Source organism: Dendrobates tinctorius, unplaced genomic scaffold, assembly GCF_039654945.1.
Source record: "Dendrobates tinctorius isolate UK_male_01 unplaced genomic scaffold, ASM3965494v1 ptg000133l, whole genome shotgun sequence".
In the NCBI taxonomy this organism is placed as follows: domain Eukaryota; kingdom Metazoa; phylum Chordata; class Amphibia; order Anura; family Dendrobatidae; genus Dendrobates; species Dendrobates tinctorius.
In genome coordinates this window covers 13,212,976-13,228,983 of record NW_027361801.1, presented here as the reverse complement: position 1 = coordinate 13,228,983, position 16,008 = coordinate 13,212,976, and the positions used below count along the sequence as shown (strand labels likewise).

Sequence of the window (16,008 nt, the reverse complement as noted above, 5' to 3'; positions counted from 1 at the left end):
AAATCCCTGTTTCTCCTTCGCCTCATTGGGGGACACAGAGACTGTGGGACATCCTAAAGCAGTCCCTGGGTGGGAGATTGACTCACCGATCCAAGCTACATGCACCTCTTGTTTAAAGGTGCGCCACCGCTGCTTGGAGAATCCTTCTACCCAGGCTCGCATCCGCTGAGGCCCGAGTATGGATATTGTAATGTTTGGCAAATATGTGCAGGCTGGACCAGTTTGCTGCCTTGCAAACCTGTTCCGTCGAAGCCTGATGCCAAAGCGCCCAAGAGGCGCCCACTGCCCGACTAGAGTGCACACTGATTCCTGCTGGAATTGGCGTGCCTCTAATGTGGTAGGACTCCTGAATAGTCAAACGAATCCATCTGGCTATGGTCGATTTTGAAGCAGCGAGTCCCTTCCTGCGCCCTTTGGGGAGCATGAACAGTGCGTCTATCTGACGAAAGGGTGCCATCCTCAACACGTACCTCCGGAGGGCTCTTACCAGGTCTAACGTTTGAAGAGCCTTTTCCACACGGTGCACCGGTGCTGGACAAAATGAAGGCAAGACAACATCTTCATTAATGTGAAAAGAGGACACGACCTTCGGCAGAAAAGGAGGGGCTGGTCTGAGCACCACCTTATCCTTATGGAAAGTGATGAACGGAGCTCGGCAGGATAGGGCCGCCAGCTCTGAAACCCACTTGATAGAAGTGATGGCCACTAGGAACACCACTTTCCAAAAAAGGTACCTCAAAGAGACATCCTGAAGCGGTTCAAAAGGAGCTTCCTGCAGAATACTTAGGACCAGGTTAAGGTCCCAGGCGTCCATAGGTGCCTTATAGGGAGGTACCAAGTGGGAGACTCCCTGGATGAAAGACTTCACCTGCAAATTGAGGGAACTTGGAGCCAAGCCCGAGTCTAGCCCCGACTGGAGGAAAGCCAAGATGTTGGGGATCGAGAATCTCAGCGGAGAAACACCGCGGCCTCGACACCAAGCGAAGAACACCTTCCAGGGGTGGTGGTAAATTCGTGCTGAAGCAGGCTTCCGGGCGCTAATCATTGTAAAGACCTCAAGTCATTTGGCCGATGATCTTTGGGATCTGGATCCCCTCGATCAGGCCTGTTGAGCACGCATTCTCCCCAATGGGTTGGCTCTATATGAGACCTGCCGCTCCCTATCCTGATTGGGGTGGCCTGAGGCGGCGGAATTGGGCCCCGTAGTCCACCCGGGGTTGCGAAAAGCCCGAAAACGTGCCTGAACTGGGTGACGAAAAAGCGGTTTAACCTTTTGTTGAGGGAGAAACCCGCTCTTTCCTCCTGTGGAGTCTGAGATAAGTTGATCCAACTTTTCCCCAAATAGGCGGCCGTACTGATAAGGCAGGGAAGTCAAGTAGAATCGGCTCGCCATGTCCTCAACCACAGGGCTCTTCTGATAGAGATTGCATTGGCGGCAGCAAGTGCCGAACAATTTGCCGCATCCAAAGATACATTAAATACATAGTCCCCAGCCATCACCATCTGACCTGCGACCTCCGAAATTTCTGCAGGTAGATCCTGCTCCTGTGCGACCTTGTTTAATGTTTCTGACCATGATATCATAGCCTTAGCTACCCAAGTTGCTGCGAACGAGGGAGCGAGTGCAGACCTTGACGCCTCATATACTGAACGAGCTAGGCTCTCAATAAGGCGGTCCGTGGGATCCTTAATTGAGGCAACCGTAGGGACAGATAACAGGGTCTTAGTGGCCAGGCGTGAAACCGGAGGATCCACTATCTGTAATTCCACCCATTTTTTACGGAGGTCCGGAGCAAACGGATACCTCGTTTCGAGTGCCTTTTGACCCGAGAAACGCCGGTCTGGACATTCTCTGTGCCGCTGCACTATGTCCTCAAACTCAGGGTGAGAGGAAAAAATTCTGTGTGGCCGCTTCACTCGTTTAAATGCCACCTTATGCCCCGTAGCCGCTGTGGGATCATCCTTAATCCCCAGGGTCTGATTGACGGTTTCTATGAGGCTGTCCACTGTTTCACGTGACCCTGGAGTGTCCAGGTCAAGGGGCTCATCTGGGCCGCAATCTGAGGTCTGCTCGCTATCAACCACTGGTGACGGGGAGCGAGAAGCAGAGCTTACGGATGCCAAGGCACCGGATGGACTGGGCGACACCGTGTGGATTGGTTTCCTCTGGGTCTGCCTGGAGTGAGAGCGGCCCCTGCAGGCTGGTGGCTCTAGTGAGGTGGAGGTTCCCTCTAAAGGCGGTGAGGGACTCTATTGCTCTCGTAAGCGACGCCATGGACTGTGACAGTGATCGGGCCCACTCCGGGGGATTTGACACATTGGTCGCGGTCGCAGGAGAGGGCTCCTGGGCGCGTTCGGATTCGCAGGCTTTACATAAACGCTTTCTCTGCGCCCGCGGAAACGCAGCCTGACTAGAGATGCATGCAGCATAAAAGAACGTGTGCGTCTTTGCCTTTTCGGACATGCTGTGTCTGTCCACTGCTGGGGATATGGGGAGGAGGTAGCACCTCGTTTTTCCCTGTAGCGTGACCTCTCGGGCAGCACTTACCCCAGTCCTGTGCCCCCCCCCCCGACCTGGATGCTTCATTTAAACCAGCCTGTAAAAACCGTTCTAGGGGCGGTACTTCCGCTTTGCGGCCTAGCCGCGCTCCGAAGTCGGGGCCTCGATTTTTACCACCGCCCAGTGCGGGGCCGGCCGCTGGAAGTAATGCGCGGCCCCGGGGGCGGAACTTCCGGACGCGGCCTACCCGACCGGGGGGGGGGGGCGGTACCACAAAAAAGGGCGCTACCGACCGGTGCGGCGTTCCTGACCCAGGCTGCTGTCTGACGGATCGCTCCCTCTCTTGCATGGCTAGTGGTCGCGCTGTGGGCTCCAGCCCGAAGTCTTCGCAGGAGCCCTCCCTGACCCTCTCCTCACTGATGATCCTCTTCAGCCTGAGCGCAGGTATGTGAGGGGGACCTTGATAAAAAAAATAGGACGGTGCAGGGACCCTAGCTCCATCTAACCCCTTCAGGGGGTGAGGAGAGGGACCGTCCGCCACCTTGCAGCACCGCAGTCTGAGCATTGGTGGAGCAGTGGGGGCCGAACAGTCTAGTCTTGTGCCTCTGTACAGCCCATGGTTTTAATACCTAGGGGTGATCAGGGCTAAGTCCGGCATTGTGTCCCACGCTGCAGGAGAGGATAAGTGGAGGGACACTCGCACATGCTCACCTGCTGTTGGTTTGGGGAAATCGGACCCTTTCAAAAGGATCCGCTGCCCCTGTCTAATCTTCATGGGAAAAAGACGAAAAAAGTCTGGAGAGAAAAAAAACAGACGTGTGCCTCCATGGACACTAAGCATAAAACTGATTTCCGCCCGCAATAGGGGTGAGGGTGTATACTGCGGAGGAGGATCTAAACTCTTTTTTTCACTTAGTGTCAGCCTCCTAGCGGCAGAAGCATACACCCACAGTCTCTGTGTCCCCCAATGAGGCGAAGGAGAAATTACCTGGCATCTAACAATCCTAAAGCCCATTAAAGGACACTTTTAATATAACCAGTCTTGACAAAAAAAAAACCCATCTGTAACCACTTACTGTGCTGAACCTATTAAAACCACTGCAAGAATACAAGTGTACTGTATCCTCCTGGGTTGTGCGCACTGGGGGTACACAACACAGATTTTGGAAATGTATCATCATTACATTTCTTCTTGTTAGACAGAGGAGGCTGTCAGATGTCTGTCAAGTGCAATGTCTTTATTGTTTGTATGACGTAGATGGGCTACTATATGACACTTGGCTCATTGGTCTGCGATTTGGATCTGAATAAAACTGTCTATAGAATGAAGACTGGGCAAAATTTGGAAAACAAGCCTACGGATGGAGACACATCACTTCCCAAAGTAAAGTAAAGGAGCTTCAGAGTGAGAACTTATAAAATTGCATTTACTATGAGAGAAGTAAAAAGGTTTATACAAATGGCTTCGAAACCATTTGCATGACAAGAAGGATGTTTTAATCACCTTGTAAAATACTGCAGTAATAACATTTCAACAAAGTAAAAATTATTTGGTATTATACTGGCACAAATATCACGTTATGTCAGGAAGTTCCTGCCCAGGCAATAGTAGCATCTTAAGATTTGGTTATTATAGCTTTATAGATCTCTCACGGGAATGTGTTCTTTTCTTCTCAACATCGCTAGCTTTGAGAATGACTGGCTTCTTCCTGCGTCTGGGATCGGAAAGGACTGACCTCTAGAAACCACATCTTTCTAGGAACATGTCCATTAACATAATCTGGGATTAGATTTAACTTTAAATAGACTGGTCTGAACAATTTAGACGTCAATTAATTTCTAGATGACTGATGGATTCCATAAACTGAACATCAGGCTACGATTGTCAAACTAAATGATCTTGGCTGATGTTTGGAACAAACTTTCTTTTGTATCTTACTTCAGGTTACTCAAGAAATGTTCAAAAATACTTTGTTCCAAGGGGGAATAAAAGTCGGTATTGAGTGGATGAATGTCATCCGCTCAATGCCGACTTTTATTTCCCATTGACTTGCATTGGGGTCGGGTTTCGGACGAAACTCCGACTTTTTTTGCCCTAGTCGGACCAGTTTCATCTGAAACAAATTTTGTTTCATGAAACCCGATCCGATCAAAGTCGCTCAACTCTAGTTACATCGCGTTAATGCCGCTTTGTAGCGCAATCCGTTAAACGGACTGCATTAATGCAATGTGAACCTGGCCTTATTGGCTACAGTGCTGTCAATGTGATGTCAAAACTGCAGTCCATCAACAGAGATCAGAGCAGTGAAGGAGAGGCAGAGCTGGACCTGGGGAGTATAACTAAAGGCCACTTGTGTATTTTAAATGTAACTGAGAGGTTAAAAATAGCTGAAAGGGGGCAAAAAATGTATGACTAATCACCAAATCTTTGATAAGTTATGTAGACCAGCATACCATTCTAACAAAGTGTATGTAGATTTTTAATTTTTTTTCTCTTTTTTTTTTTGCTTTCACTTTGACTTAAGTAAATTCTGATCTAACTTATAATATAACTTATATATGAAGAAGAAAAATGCGGCACTCACCACGTTTAAGCTGATTATTCAAAATACTTTATTTCACCTTTGGTGGTTTGGACATGAAAAATAGACATGCAGGTCAAGGAGGCATGCGGGGAGAGGAAAGATGGACTACGGCCGTTTTGCGTGTGATCGTTCCAACGGGTCCAGGTGAGTAATTGCGTGAGGTCATTAATTGAAAATTAGTGCATAATATCATGTAGTAATAACATTATTTTCACAGACTGTAAAAAATTATACATTTTATTAAAGGAAAACTGACAAATCTGTTTGGTTCATTTGTTTTCAGGATCCACTGTGTTTCCCATTTTAATAGATTTTCCTTCCAGACCTGCATGATATTTCTAATCCTCTTCGCATCGGCCCAATCACACATTGTGTTTCAGATTTTATATCCTGTAGAGCCAAGTTCGTGGTCTGCGTCTTATTCTGTCCTTGCTTATTTTATTAAAAAGGAAAAACAATAAGACCTCTATCAACTAGGTTCCGTGAACACTATCGATCCATAACTTCAGGAAAGGGTGCATTAAGGCTTATAAGACATATACAAGATGAGCACAATTCTATGCAATATCCATGGTAATCATAATAAAAATCTATGAAAACTGGAAACACAGTGGATCCTGAAAACAAATGTACAAGGTCCGCTCGGCTTAAATGACAGAACAGATTTGTCAGTTTTCCTCTAATAAAATGTTTAATTTTTTACAGTCTGTGAAAAGAATGTAATTACTACATGATACTATGCACTAATGTTCACGTTTTAAATGTATTAATGTTTGCTTTGATATTATGTTTAACGGTCCACCCCTTATAAAGGAAATTATCTCACGTAATTACTTACCTGGACCCGTTGAAGCGATCATAAGCGCAACGGCCACAGTCCATCTTCCCTCTCCCCGCATGCCTCCTTGACCTGCACATCCATATTTCTTGTCCAAACCACCAAAGGTGAAATAAAGGATTTTGAATAGTCAGCTTCAAAATGGTGAGTGCCACATTTTTCTTTTTCATTTATAAATCTAGATGTGACATATGCATGCAGAGCACTGCATACCTGTTGATAAGTGCTGCTGTACTTCAGAAAATTTAAGGGAACATACATCTACAATTGTGATATAGGATCTCCACTGATGCAGTTTGTGTTTTCTCTTTGCATTAAAGATATAATAAAACTTATCCTGAGATGGAGAGAGATGTGGCTGCCAGGCCACTTTTTTTTTTTTTAACACACTTGCCTGTAAATGTGTTCTGAGAAATGTCCGTTTCTTGGTGAACTCAAAATTGTTCCTCATGAGAAGATACAGAATAGCTGAAGCTTCATTTCTGGTGGAGCTGAGCTTAGATGTGCAGCATTTGAGAACCTCATAGCAAAGCGCTGCACACATATTGACTCTTCCTTTGAAGAAGGCTGAGGGAAACTTAATCAACAGAGAAACATGAGTTTAGACAGTAATATGTAAGACATTGAAAAGACATGAGTAATTACACTGTTAGTTGCAGAGCTGACCAAATGCAGCAGAGCTCTTCCATAATATTGAGAAGTTAATTTTTCATTAAATAATGTTAGAACAAACTTACAACGCTAGTTTTGATAAACAGAACTGTCAATAGTGCTATATTTTATGATCTTTACCAAGAAGACCTGGCTAACAAGATTCTCTGGGGCGTGTCTTTAGGCTCCTCTGCATTACCAACCGGGGGGCACTCCTATCGTATGGCGGATAGTAAAAAAGAAAAAAACTTTAATACTCTTGGGAGCAGCAGGAATTAGAACAAAAAGTGGCTACTTCTGACCTGGTGACAAGTCTTATTTAAAGGGAATCTGTCACCCTTTTTTTGGCCTTTCAGCTGCCAGCATAGACATCGCGGGCTTATCTACAGCATTCTGTAATTTTGTAGATAAGCCCCCCGATGTAACCTGAAAGAGAAGAAAAACACGTTATATCATACTCACCGAGGTGGGCAGTCCGGTCCGATGGGTGTTGCCGTCCCGTCTGGCGCCTCCCTTCTTCATGCGATGACGTCCTCTTCTCCCGTCCTGTAATGGCTCCGGCGCAAGCGCACTGCTCTGCCCTGTTGAAGGCAGAGCAGAGTCCTGCAGTGCGCAGGCGTCGGGAGAGGTCTGGCGCCTGCGCACTGCAGAATTCTGCTCTGCCCATTTCAGGATGGGAGAAGAGGAAGTCATCGCATGAAGAAGGGAGGCGTCGGACCGGACCGCAACACCCATTGGACCGGACCGCCCACCTCGGTGAGTATAATATAACGTGTTTTTCTTCTCTTTCAGGTTACATCGGGGGCTTATCTACAGCATTACAGAATGCTGTAGATAAGCCCCCGATGTCTATGCCGGCAGCTAATAGGGCAAAAATAAGGGTGAGAGATTCCCTTTAACCCCTTAATCCCATATGACGTACTATCCCGTCCATGTGCCCTGGGACTTAATTTCCAGGGACGGGATAGTACGTCATAGCGATCAGTGGCGCCCACGTGGTGAGCGCCGCTGATCGCGGCCGGGTGTCAGCTGATTATCACAGCCGACACCCGGCACAATGTGTCAGGGGAGTTCACAGGCCGCCCCAGACACGTTAACCCCTTGCACATCGCGATCAAACACGACCGCGGTGTACCGGGGGTTAAAGGGAAGCATCGGCAGGGAGGGGGCTCCCTCCGTGCTTCCCTGAGCCCCCCACGGCAGCGCAATAGGCAGCGCTGCTGCGGGGGGCTCCTTCCCTGCAGGCCCCCGAATCCAAGATGGCGACGGGGACCTTCGGGGGCCTGCAGGGAGCCGGCTTCCTCAGTGCCTGCAAAGCGCAGGCACGAGGAAGCCTGCTGCACTGCCTGTGACAGATCGCTGATCTGTCACAGTGATCTGTGATGTGACAGATCAGCGATCTGTCACTGGACAGTGATGTCCCACCTGGGACAATGTAATAAAGTTAAAAAAAAAAAAGTGTTAAAATAATTTTTTTTAAAAATCGCCAAATAAATTAGAAAAAAAAAAAAATATTCCCCCAATAAATTCATTTTTTGGAAATAAAAAAACAAAATAATAAAAGTACACATTTGGTATCTCCGCGTCCGTAACGACCCGCCCTATAAAACTGTCCCATTAGTTAACCCCTTTAGCGAACCCCTTAAAAAATAAAAAACGAAGCAAAAAATAATGATTTATTATCATACCGCCGAACAAAAAGTGCAATAACGCGCGATCAAAAAGACGCATATAAATATCCATGGTACTGCTGAAAACGTCATCTTGTTCCGCAAAAATCGAGCCGCCATACAGCATCATCAGCGAAAAAATACAAAAGTTATCGCTCGCAGAATAAAGCGATGCAAAAATAATTATTTTTTATATAAAATAGTTTTCATTGCATAAAACCAAAAAAACGACCTAAATGAGGTATCGCTGTAACGGTACTGACCCGAAGAATAAAAGGGCTTTATCAATTTTATCGCACGCGGAATGGTGTAAACGCACCCCCCCCAAAAGAAATTCATGAAATGCTGGTTTTTGTTCATTCTGCGTCCCAAAAATCGGAATAAAAAGCGATCAAAAAAGGTCACGTGCCCGAAAATGGTACCAATAAAAACGTCAACTCGTCCCGCAAAAAATAAGACCTCACATGACTCGGTGGGTCAAAATATGGAAAAATTATAGCTCTCAATATGTGGTGATGCAAAAACTATTTTTACAATAAAAAGCGTCTTTGAGCGTGTGACAGCTGCCAATCATAAAAACCTGCCATAAATAGTAAATCAAACCCCCCGTTATCACCCCCTTAGTTAGGGAAAAATAATAAAATTAAAAGAAAATGTATTTATTTCCATTTTCCCATTAGGGTTAGGGTTAGGGCCAGGGCTAGGGTTAGGGCTAGGGTTAGGGTTGAGATTAGGGTTAGGGGTGTGTTGGGGTTGGGTTGGAGTTAGAATTGGGGGTTTCCACTGTTTGGGCACATCAGGTGCTCTCCAAATGCAACATGGCGTCTGATCTCAATTCCAGCCAATTCTGCGTTGAAAAAGTCAAATGGTGGTCCTTCCCTTCCAAGCTCTGCCATGCACCCAAACAATGTTTTACCCACACATATGGGGCATCAGCCTACTCAGGACATTGCAAAACAACTTTTGGGGTCCAATATCTCCTGTTACCCTTAGGAAAATAAAAAATTGGGGGCAAAAATATCATTCTTGTGGAAAAAAATGATTTTTATTTTCACGCCCGGTCGTTATAAACTTCTGTGAAGCACTGGGGGGTTCAAAGTGCTCACCACACAACTAGATAAGTTCCTTAGGGGGTCTAGTTTCCAAAATGGGGTCACTTGTACGGGGTTTCCACTGTTTAGGTACATCAGGGGCTCTCCAAAAGCAACATGACACCGGCAGACCATTCCATCAAAGTCTGCATTCCAAAACGTCACTACTTCCCTTCCAAGACCCGACGTGTGCCCATACAGTAGTTTTCTCCCACATATGGGGTATCAGCGTACTCAGGACAAATTGGACAACAACTTTTGGGGTCCAATTTCTCCTGGTACCCTTGGGAAAATAAAAAAATTAGTGACTAAAAGATCATATTTGTGGAAAAAATACGATTTTTTTATTTTCACGCCCAGGCGTTATAAACTTCTGTGAAGCACTGAAGGGGTCAAAGTGCTCACCACACATCTAGATAAGTTCCTTGGGGGGTCTAGTTTCCAAAATGGTGTCATTTGTGGGGGGTTTCCACTGTTTTGGTACATCAGGGGTTTTCCAATCGCGACATGGTGTCCGATCTCAATTCCAGCCAAAAAGGTCAAATGGCGCTGCTTCCCTTCCGAGCTCTGCCATGCGCCCAAATAGTGGTTTACCCCCACATGTGGGGTATCAGCGTACTCAGGACAAATTGCACAATAACTTTTAGGGTCCTGTTACCCTTGGGAAAATAAAAATTGGGGGTGAAAAGATCATTTTTTTGGAAAAAATATGATTTTTTAATTGTACCGCTGTACGTTATAGACTTCTGTGAAGCCCTTGTGGGTTCAAAGTTCTCACCACATATCTAGATAAGTTCCTTGGGGGGATCTAGTTTCCAAAATGGGGTCACTTGTGGGGGTTTCCACTGTTTAGGTACATCAGGGGCTCTCCAAACGTGACATGGCATCCGATCTGAATTCCAGCCAATTTTGCATTGAAAAAGTCAAACGGCGCTCCTTCCCTTCTGAGCTCAGCCATGCGCCGAAACAGTGGTTCCCCCCACATATCAGGTATCAGCGTACTCAGGACAAATAGCGCAATAAATTTTGCAGTCCAATTTCTCCTGTTACCCTTGATAAAATAAAAAAAATTGAATCTGAAGTATTTTTTTGTGAAATAAAGTTAAATGTTCATTTTTTTTTAAATATTCAAAAAATTCCTGTGACGCATCTAAAGGGTTAATAAACTTCTTGAATGTGGTTTTGAGCACCTTAAGGGGTGCAGTTTTTAGAATGGTGTCACTTTTTGATATTTTCTATCATATAGACCCCTCAAAGTGGCTTCAAATGTGATGTGGTCCGTAAAAATAAAATGGTGTTGCAAAAATTAGAAATCGCTGGTCAATTTTTAACCCTTATAACTTCCTGACAAAAAAAATTTTGGTTCCAAAATTGTGTTGATGTAAAGTAAACATGTGGGAAATGTTACTTATTAAGTTTTTTGTGTGCCGTATCTCTGTGATTTAAGGGCATAAAAATTCAAAGTTGGAAAATTGCGAAATTTTCAAAATTTTCGCCAAATTTCCGTTTTTTTCACAAATAAACACAAGTTATTTAAATGAAATTTTACCACTAACATGAATTACAATATGTCACGAGAAAACAATGTCAGAATAACCGGGATCCATGGAAGCGTTTCAGAGTTATTACCTCATAAATGGATAGTGGTCAGAATTGTAAAAATTGGCCCGGTCATGAACGTGCAAACCACCCTTGGGGCTTAAGGGGTTAAGCTGCATTTACACTGAATGATTGTTGTGAAGAGTATTCCTAGGAATGCTGGTTTCCAGACACTTTGGCAGTGTAACAGGCAGATGATCACACGATGAACAAGTAAAACGATCATTCACCAGGTGACGTGATTTTTAAGCATGATCAGCAGCACTTTTGCACAGGACAATGTGCCGTCGAGAACAATTACACTCTACAATTACAGTATGATCTAATAGTGATTACTCTGTAGGCACGGAAGTGTCATCAACCCACCAGAAAAACTACCATAAATCAGCAAACAAGTAGTCGGCACAAGTTTATTGCTGCTGCAACTAAGGGGGTGTAAACCTGCTCTAATTGTTAGCATTGCCTGTGCACACAGCAGGAATGACAACCTACACTCACTAACAACTCGGCAGTCACAGAAAGCAGTGGGAGACACCTGCAGTTATACACTGTCTAAACTTTGGTCCCGGGGGAAAGAATCCTGGAAAAGTCAAACTCCATCACCACCTCCTCTGACAAATACCATAAATGTAGCAACATGTTATTACACTTGCCACATATGCAACCACACACCATAAGGCCTCTTTATGGCATTGCCTATATGGTCTCCAGACTAACCTCTGGCTATTATTGCGTTCAAGACAAAAGTGTGACCCATCACTGAAAAGGATAGACCTCCTTTTCCTTCATGTTCATCACCATGATAGCCTTGGAGAGTACTGGTGTGAGGTCAATGAAGAGGCTTTAGCGATGGAATATCACACCAGTCCTACACTGAAGATTATGATGTTGAGTGGCATAATGTACTGTAATCGGAGCCCTCTAGTCTTCATTCCAGGCACATTAATTGCTCATCATTTCATTGACTTGGTCATGGAAACAGAAATACGGCTAATTCTCCAAAGGGACCCAGGAGCCATTTTTCAACACGAAAATGCTAGGCCGAATGTTGCTCATGCTACTATGAGCAGCCTGTGTGGCCAAAACTACCATGGTGGTCCATATGTCCAGATTTTTCTCCCATCGAGCACATTTGGATATCATTGTTCGGAAACTGGAAAGGAGCTACCAGCAGCGGATCTGATGATTTGCCCAAATGCATTCAGCGTGGCAGAACATTCCTTAAACAACCATTAATAACCTCACTGATAGCATCCAAGGCTGCAATTGTGGGGATTTCTGCATGTGGCGCTCATACACAATATCTGAATAAATCGAGATATTTTGAAAATTTTGTTTCCATTTTCTTTTCGGCATTTAGATATCACTAACACATGTTTATCCATTGCATCATTTCTATAATTCCATGACTTTTCCTTCTTGGTGCTGCAATTTCAATGTTGAGGAGTATAATTTGGCTAATTACTTTCAGTAAGTGACAATGATATTTTTTAAAAGTACTTTTATATAAAATATGATACCTTTCTTGCATATGATTTTTATATTTACTATGGTGAACTACTCTGTGTGAATACACTTAGAAATATGACTTAGATAAGATTATGTATCACTTCTTGTTAGAATTATCTCTGATTGCCAAAGTTTTTTTTTTCTATTTGGTTTCCATTAAATACAAAATTTACGGTAATTTAAAAAATATGCAATAAAAATTACAGTTTGTAACGAGACAATATTCATTGAGCACATTAATGTCTTGTTTAGGACAATTTACTGGCAAAGCTGCAACAGCCAGCATTCGCTGACAGCTTCTGGTCATAGTGTAGAGTCCACTGCATTAGATATGTATCACATAACTACTATTTAAAGGGGTTGATAGATGAAAACAAGTTATCACCTATTTGCTTTATTGGTGATAAATTGCTGATCGTGGTGATCTGACAGATGGGATCAGCAGAATGAGGAACGGCCTCATTAGAATAAAGCAGCAGTGCGTACAGCCGACTAAAGCTACAATTGTGGCCAAAAATATTGACACCCCTGCAATTCTGTCAGATAATACTCAGTTTCTTCCTGAAAATGATTGCAAACACAAATTCTTTGGTATTATCTTCATTTAATTTGTCTTAAATGAAAAAAACACAAAAGAGAATGAAGCAAAAAGCAAAACATTGATCATTTCACACAAAACTCCAAAAATGGGCCAGACAAAAGTATTGGCACCCTCAGCCTAATACTTGGTTGCACAACCTTTAGCCAAAATAACTGCGACCAACTGTATACTATGAGTTATTTTTAAATGGTTTCAATCAGTTTAATATAATATATACTGTATCCTTACTTCCAGGGAGGTAAGCAAAAGGTCACTGAAACTTACTTAAGATAAAGGAATGTAAATTACTGGTCATTTGTTTATCCATCAACAAAGGACCATTGATATTCAAGGCAACTGCCATAATTAGATTGGGTGTGTAAACATTCCCAAGGATGTTATCTGGTGAATTCACATCTATTTGGTTTCAGGGGACTTTCTCATTAGCATTCAAGGATAAATTAAAGGCTTTAGAGAAGTTTTTAGATATAAAAAGAGGACACACACACACACATGGAGAGGGATGTGTACTGATTAGCAGAAGACACAGAGAAAGAGAGGAGAGGATCTGATCAGACGAGGACATGGAAATGAGAAAGAGATGGACCTGAATTCTACCTGAATAATGTAATGTCTGTTTAATTCACGTGTATATTTATTGTTTATACTGTTTATTATTTGATCTTATCACTTATTAAGTAAATCAATTTAGTAAATTCAATTCTTGTGAGAGCATTTTCTTATTCATTACAATCCATTGGAACCCTTACAATACAAATTGGTGTCAGAAGTGGGATTGTTTTGAATAAAAATGTTTGCAAAATTGAATAAGTTTGTTAAGAGTAGGAAAGCAGTTGAGAGTAGTGTCAGATCTTTGCCAGAATGGGTGTTACCAGGAAAGTGGACCCCAATGGCACAGGGATGTAACAAATATATGGAGGGACAGCGCTTATCAAATTCCCAGGATGTGGCTGCCAAATTTGATCTCTCAAGGTATGATGCAAAAGAGCAGAAAGCTGCAGCAGCCGTTGTATGGATCTGTGTGCAAATGTCTCAAAGCTTACAGGAGGAGATAGATAATTTGTGTTTAGAGCTGCATACAGCTATAGAGCAAAGGATTAGCTTGCAATCAGCCTTGAGAGACCAAATGAAACAGCATGACAATATGCAAAGGAATTTTGAAGCTTATGTAATGAAAAATGTGAATAAGAATAGGCGCAGGAGGAGATGTGTACTGATTAGCAGAAGACAGAGAGAGAGAGAGAGGAGAGGATCTGACCAGAGGAGGACATGGAGATGAGAAAGAGATAGACCTGAATTCTACCTGAATAATGTAATGTATGTTTAATTCACGTGTATATTTATTGTTTATACTGTTTATTATTTGATCTTATCACTTATTAAGTAAATCAATTTAGTAAATTCAATTCTTGTCTGAGCATTTTCTTATTCATTACAATCCATTGGAAACCCTTACAATACACCAACCGCTTCCGGTAACCATCAATGAGTTTCTTACAATGCTCTGCTGGAATTTTACACCATTCTTCTTTGACAAACTGCTCCAGGTCCCTGATATTTGAAGGGTGCCTTCTCCAAACTGCCATTTTTAGATCTCTCCACAGGTGTTCTATGGGATTCAGGTCTGGACTCATTGCTGGCCACCTTAGAAGTCTCCAGTGCTTTCTCTCAAACCATTTTCTAGTGCTTTTTGAAGTGTGTTTTGGGTCATTGTCCTGCTGGAAGACCCATGACCTCTGAGGGAGACCCAGCTTTCTCACACTGGGCCCTACATTATGCTGCAAAATTTGTTGGTAGTCTTCAGACTTCATAATGCCATGCACATGGTCAAGCAGTCCAGTGCCAGAGGCAGCAAAGCAACCCCAAAACATAAGGGAACCTCCGCCATGTTTGACTGTAGGGACCGTGTTTTTTTCTTTGAATGCCTCTTTTTTTCTCCTGTAAACTCTATGTTGATGCCTTTTCCCAAAAAGCTCTACTTTTGTCTCATCTGACCAGAGAACATTCTTCCAAAACGTTTTAGGCTTTTTCAGGTAAGTTTTGGCAAACTCCAGCCTGGCTTTTTTATGTCTCGGGGTAAGAAGTGGGGTCTTCCTGGGTCTTCTACCATACAGTCCCTTTTCATTCAGACCTCGACGGATAGTACGGGTTGACATTGTTGTACCCTCGGACTGCAGGGCAGCTTGAACTTGTTTGGATGTTAGTCGAGGTTCTTTATCCAACATCCGCACAATCTTGCGTTGAAATCTCTTGTCAATTTTTCTTTTCCGTCCACATCTAAGGAGGTTAGCAACAGTGCAATGGGCTTTAAACTTCTTGATGACACTGCGCACAGTAGACACAGGAACATTCAGGTCTTTGGAGATGGACTTGTAGCCTTGAGATTGCTCATGCTTCCTCACAATTTGGTTTCTCAAGTCCTCAGACAGTTCTTTGGTCTTCTTTCTTTTCTCCATGCTCAATGTGGTACACACAAGGACACAGGACAGAGGTTGAGTCAACTTTAATCCATGTCAACTGGCTGCAAGTGTGATTTAGTTATTGCCAACACCTGTTTGGTGCCACAGGTAAGTTACAGGTGCTGTTAATTACACAAATTAGAGAAGCATCACATGATTTTTCGAACAGTGCCAATACTTTTGTCCACCCTCTTTTTTATGTTTGGTGTGGAATTATATCCAATTTGGCTTTAGGACAATTCTTTTTGTGTTTTTTTCATTTAAGACAAATTAAATGAAGATAATAATACCAAAGAATTTGTGTTTGCAATCATTTTCAGGAAGAAACTGAGTATTATCTGACAGAATTGCAGGGGTGTCAATACTTTTGGCCACAACTGTACATTCATTTCCTATGGAGCTGCCGAACATGGCACTCTGCTTTTTCCGACAGCTCAATAGAGTATGGAGTGACAGTCGAGCATCCAACCTGCTGCTTTGTTGTCTAACGGGGATAAAAGTGTCC

General features: G+C 43.5%; 1 protein-coding gene across 4 annotated transcripts in view; it reads right to left on the bottom strand.

Annotated features, from left to right (window-relative positions):
• DOCK11 (dedicator of cytokinesis 11) overlaps positions 1 to 16,008 on the bottom strand; it is a 481,846-nt gene that overhangs the window by 148,549 nt on the left and 317,289 nt on the right. For all 4 annotated transcript variants that reach the window (XM_073543480.1, XM_073543481.1, XM_073543483.1 and 1 more), the window contains one exon: positions 6,318 to 6,500. In XM_073543480.1, coding sequence (XP_073399581.1) covers positions 6,318 to 6,500 — 183 coding nt within the window. The remainder of the gene's footprint in view (positions 1 to 6,317; positions 6,501 to 16,008) is intronic.